Source organism: Sprattus sprattus, assembly GCF_963457725.1.
Source record: "Sprattus sprattus genome assembly, chromosome: 6".
NCBI lineage: Eukaryota > Metazoa > Chordata > Actinopteri > Clupeiformes > Clupeidae > Sprattus > Sprattus sprattus.
Genome location: NC_137925.1, coordinates 2,701,033 through 2,707,193, shown reverse-complemented (window position 1 = coordinate 2,707,193; position 6,161 = coordinate 2,701,033). Strand labels below are relative to the sequence as shown.

General features: G+C 44.6%; 1 protein-coding gene across 1 annotated transcript; it reads left to right on the top strand.

Annotated features, from left to right (window-relative positions):
* Positions 1-1,300: 1,300 nt before the first annotated feature.
* Positions 1,301-2,527, top strand: LOC308366549 (piggyBac transposable element-derived protein 2-like; the record flags this gene model as incomplete). Its single annotated transcript, XM_080840266.1, has 1 exon — positions 1,301-2,527. One exon carries the CDS (start codon positions 1,301-1,303, stop codon positions 2,525-2,527), a length of 1,227 nt encoding a protein of 408 aa, XP_080696392.1.
* Between the last annotated feature and the right edge of the window lie 3,634 nt (positions 2,528-6,161).

Below are 6,161 nucleotides of genomic sequence, written 5' to 3'. Positions count from 1 at the left end.
AGCCGCAAGGTACGCCGCACCAATAAGAGGTAAGATAAAAATGATTTGTTTTCATATTTTATATGAAATAACTTAATAAACAAAAATATATGCATATGCATGAACATGTAAAGAAGCATATTTAGTTGTTTAAATACACCATTAGTTTTTATTTATTTGCTTAAACAGATATTTTATGTACGTTGCCTGAGGGCAACATTGTGCAGTTAGGTCACTTTGCTAAAGGCAATAATGATAAAGCAGTGCTTCTCAACTCTGGTCTTTGGGACCACATATTCTGCATGTTTAAGACCTCCCTGTTCCAAAATACCTGACACAAATAATTAAATTCTTCTGAAGCAGTGGTAGAATGTTATAACTATATGGATTAGGTGTAGAACAGGTAGAAATGGACCCCGCCAGAATTGAGAACCACTGGAGTTTGAGCACCATGATTGATAGTGAAGAAAAACTATTCATGTAATAAGAACTTGTATAAACTTACAGGAAATGAATGTGAGAACTTTTTTTATGGGAGGATTGAGCAGGAAGTCGCAGTTAGGGCCCTTCCTTCAGACAGCGAGGATAGTGCTGTTGACAGTGACAGTGATGAGGAGTGGACTCCAGATAACGCACTAGAGCAGAATGAGCGGGAGATTGACAAGGAGATGACTCCAGAAACAGGTTTGAGAAACATTTAGCAGGTCAAGGGTCAGTCAGTTAGTGACGTGTATGTGTATGCAGGAAGGTGCGTGTCTGCCATATGGATTTGTGTGTGAGTGTGTGTGTATGGAGGGGGGCACATTGCATTTCTGTATGTGTGTGCATGCATGAGTGCGTGTCACATATGTGTACATGTTCTGTTTGGGGGCGAGGGGTGTCTGTCAAGTGCATGAAGTCGGCCATTTTCTAATTGAAAGCTTTTGCTGCTGTTCAAAAGGAGAAGACCTTGATTCTGAGCCTGAGCCTGCTGTTGAGGAAGAAATAGAGGTTGAGCACGGTCCAGACCTACCCCGTTGGAGAAGATCCTACAATGACCCTTCTATTTACCCAGAATGGCAGGGAAGCCTCCCAAGATCCAGTGATGTCTTTTCCCCCCTCCAATATTTCAAGATGTTTTTTTTCTGAGGACATCCTTGAAATTATCACACAGCAATCCAATCTTTATGCTGTCCAATGTGACCCAAACAAGCCTCTCAACTTGAAAATTCCTGAACTGGAGCAGTTCTTCGGCATTGTTATCTATATGTTCTTGTATGGATTGCCAGCTACTCGAATGTACTGGAATAGGGCAAGCAGGGGGCCCCAATTGGCAGACACCATGTCACTGAACAGATGGGAGGCAATTAAAAAGACGGTACATTTCAGCGACAATGACCAGCAGCAGGGAAAGGATGATCCGTTGTATAAAGTGCGTCCACTCGTCAGTCATCTTACCACAAAATTCAACAAGATCCCTATGGTTGAGAAGCTGGCGGTGGATGAGCAGATGGTTCCGTTCAAAGGAAAAAGCAGGCTGAAGGTGTACCTCCCAAGTAAGCCAAAGAAAGGGGGGTATAAGATTTTAGTTTTGGCAGGATTAGATGGTGTCCCCCATAATTTGGAGGTGTACACAGGGAAGGTCGCACAGCCGCGTGGCATGAAAGATGTGGGGGCAAGTGGCAATGTTGTCCTCCGTCTGGTTCAACCTGTGCCAATCCACCAGCACTACAAGTTGTTCTTTGACAACTGGTTCACAGGGGTTCCTCTGGTTCTGGCCTTGGCTGAGCAGGGCATTGATTGCACCGGCACAATTCCTTCAAACAGATTGCCCGGAGCCACCTTGAAAAGTGATGGTGAGCTGAAGAGGGAGGGGCGTGGTTCTTTTGACCAGCAAGCAGCCAAGGTCAGAGAAACCACTCTGCGTGTGGTGAGATGGCATGACAACAGGTCAGTCACCCTCATCAGTAATTATATGGGATCATCTCCAGCCACAGAAGTCAGCCGATGGGATCGAAAGAAAAAGGTCTACGTCCAAGTGAAACGCCCTGCTATAGTCACAGAGTACAATAAAAACATGGGTGGGGTGGATTTGCTAGACTCCCTAATCGCCCTGTACCGCAGCAAAATTAGATCCAAGAAATGGTACCATCGAATCATGTTCCACATGCTGGACATGACAGTTGTGACGGCATGGCTGCTGTACCGCAGAGAGTGTGTGAGCTGTGAAATGAGGGCCGACGAACAAATGAGGCTGTACTCCTTCAAATCATACATAGCCGAGGGCCTGTGCAAGAGTGGAAAGAGCTTGGAACGGAGGAAAGGTCGCCCCAGTTCAACAGTTTCAATGGAGTTTGAGGCAAAGAGGCAGAGAGGACACACAGCGCCAATCCCGGTCGCTGATGTGCGCTTAGATGCCACTGCGCACTGGTCAATCATGACCGAAAAAAAGGGAAGGTGCAAGCTGCCAGGCTGCACTGGCACTCCAAAGGTTATGTGCAGGAAATGCAACGTGCACCTCTGTTTCACAGCCACCAACAACTGCTTCCTGCGATTTCACACGGAATGATTGTTTTTGAAAAATGAAATTAAATAACGTTCAGACACAATAAAACGGTTAAAGAAACACAAATATACGTGTAAACAGCCTCAATCTAGATTTTTTTTTATGTAACTGTTATATGTGAAAATGAACTTGATGGCACTAATTAAACATTGTTGATGTAAATCTTGCATAATTTGCCTTTTTTGTTCTATTTTCACTACAGAATTGACCATAGAAAACCATGGCGTTTTACTACCCTTGTGGCACATTGTTGCCCTGAGGCAACGCACTGATATCTGGGATGGGGGGGGGGGGGGGGGTTTAAAAAAAAAAATGTATGTCAAAAGGAACCCCTAAACTCCCTGGAAGTAAGTTCAAATATTTTTTCCCATGCAAAAATAAAAGTCATGCCATAAAAAACTTGCCAGTGAGAATGACAGGTAATAATATTCATACAAAACATACTTACAATATACAGTAATATGCTATCCCTGAACAGGACATTTGTGTTTTGGCAGTGTAACAACTTACTCCCCCCCCCCCCCCCAAATAAAGTGTGCGAGTTTCCCTGAAGTGACGACTGAATCAGCTGCTGCGTCTCTCATCGATGCGCATGATGAGATGCGGTGGCAGTGATTACGGGGCTCCGCAGTTATGGGGGATCCACTTTTGGAACAGCCGGCCTTACCCACCAGAGCCACTCTGGTTGAAATGGCCCGTGTCCTGCCAGGGTGGACCGTGCCGGCAGAGAGGGGCTTCTCTTCTCGCAGAATGAAATTAAGAAGGCCCTGCAAAGTCATCTGGAGGAGGAGAGAGTAGCCGAGTTGGATCGGAGTGGAAACCTTCAGATTTGCATAAAATCTTCTAAGATCTAAAATCTTCTTCTATCGTCAAATAAGAAATCAATTCATTAGAGGGTGATGGATTAAAAGCCGATTCGCATAGGGTATAATTTGACTACGGTTGATGGAAACCTTATTTTTTTTTTTGCATACGTTTGCATTTGTTGCAATTTCCTCAGGTGCTGGCATTAAAGTTGCCCTGACAACCTTACATTTTGATCCCACAGCTGTTAATAATCCCCCCTTTTGATTAAGGGCGCAACAATTAATCACAGCAGATGGAAACGCATACAGACTTAAACCATCTTTAGATCTGCCCTCTTTAACCACGATACTATTTCATCCTGATGAAATGACAGCTTAGTTCATAATAAATCCCAAATATTCCGTGCAGACGTGTTAAACCTGCAGATCTACTCTGAAGGTCAATAGTAGGCAGTGTTATCCCCCCCTCATGATCTAAAGTAACAAGAGCTTTCTACAACTAGGCCTACATTGATCTGTGAAATATAAACGTGCTAGTCTTTCTGACTAACGTGTATGACTGTGTCCCAAATAGAAAGTGAGTCTCATGGTGTTTCTTCAGTTGTTTTACATCACCAAACTTGCCCTGGGGTGTTTGCTCATCGCTTTTATTTTGATACAGAATAAGATGATAACTTGGACAACAGGAGCCATCTCAGTTTTACAAAACTTATATTTTCAGTTGGGTGGAAAATACAATAGAGAAAAGGAGACTCATTTGAAAAATAAAAAAAAAAATCCTAATTTTGTATTCAATATGAGACTTGTACAGTACATGAATTGTGTATGAATGTTGATTCATGCTTTATGAATCATTGATATAGCTAAAAATATTCTCTTTTGTCTTATAGTCTTTTTTGTCCTTCACACAAATATATTTCAGAGCTAAAACAAACCGTATATAGTAACCTGGCAAATCGTTCTCATTAGTACCCAGTAACTTGGATGTGTTCTGGGTGCAGGGGGTAAAAATACTTTTCTCTGCCCAGCAGAGGTGCCAAACCCTCGGGCCGCGAGGAGAGAGAGGGGGGGGGGGAGCTGCGTGTAACTCAGCAGAACCACGGAAAGGCCCAGAGCAAACAATCTGTCGTGACAACTAGACAGTACCTTAATTATCAGCTGCACACACAGACACACACATATACACACACATTGACTCACACATTCATTCAGACACTCTCACACTCACACACCTTCTCACCAGCAAGACTGGTTGGCAGCTGAGGTGCCAAAACGGAATGGGCCGAGCCACCGCAATGCATCCTGGGAATGGGCACTCCTCCTGCTGGTCCTTCCTGCTGTCCCAGGTGCTGCTGATCACACAATCACACACACACACACACACACACACACACACACACACACACACACATACACATTTGAATCCACCAATCACATTTCACACATAAGGGATTCAAATTTTTACAGAGATAATATACGTACACCCACTTGAGGGTACAGAAAACATCACCTACACCTCACAGTAAAGCTTAAGGTCTTATGCAGGCCTGCCAATCGGAGGCCATTTACATTTAGTCATTTAGCAGACGCTTTTGTCCAAAGTGACGTACAAGGGAGTCAAGCTAAGAGCAATAAAACCTGGTGTAACAATAAATACTGTTTTTTTTTTTCAATAAATAGAAAACGCTATAGAAAGAAAAAGAAGTGCGGGACTGTCACTGCTTAAGTGCAAGTTAAGCTAAGGTGCCAGTTAGGAAAGGAGGTGCTCTCTGAAGAGTTGGGTCTTCAAGAGCTTCTTGAAGGTAGAGAGGGACGCCCCTGCTCTGGTAGTGCTAGGCAGTTCGTTCCACCAACTTGGAACTACAACTGAGAATAGTCTGGATTGCCGTGCTTGCCGTGCTTGCCGTGCTTGCCGTGCTTGCACAGGCGGTTATTGTCCATTTCTGAATATGCCTAACACTTCCAAATATCCGAATCCCAAACCTACATTTGGAGCTTAGCTTGTGTATATTGGCAACTGAGGGCTGGTTAGCGTGTCAGAGAAGTTTATGTCCATATAAAGGTCAAAGACGCAACCTCTCTTAGACTGTTACGATTTATTTACAATTTATACACACACAAACACACACACACACACACACACACACACAGTGTGAACTGAGTCAGCACCCCCCCAATCCCCCCCCCCCCCCCCCCCCCCACCCCCAGAAAGAAAAAGAAGCATTTTAGCCCACTGTCAGTCACAGTCTTGGCATCCCCACTCCTATTATTCACTGCAAATCCCTCTAGACAGGGTTCAGATCTGTCTGCATCTCCGGCCTAGTTTATTTACTCTTCAGCAACCATAGAAATCTCAGAAGGGAAAGAGTTTGTCTGTTATGGTTGGATAATGGTGGCGCCCTTCAGGTGTCAGCATTCCTCATTTCCTTCATTCAGTAGAGAGAGGGGGATTGAGAGAGAGAGAGAGAGAGAGAGTGAAGAGAGAGGGGGGGAGAGACAGAGAGAGAGTAAGTGATAGAGGAAGAGGGTGTTAGAGGTGAATGGACGACAGGACTGCCCTCAGGCTGTGCAGGTGTCCGTACGAGCGAGACACAGAGTGTTGGGGGAGCCCCTTACAGAAAAAAGGGAAAAGAGAAAACAAACATAATGCACTGAAAGACTGCCAGAATTAAGATGAGAGAGAGAGAGAGAGGGAGGGGGAGGGGGAGGGGGGGAGGACAGGAGGCGATAAGCCAGAGTAGACAGACACAGAGCAGCAGAAAACATTAGGAGGAATGGGGCGAAGAAAAAAGGATGGCAGGTGAGGACACCAAAATCAAGAGTGAAAACGT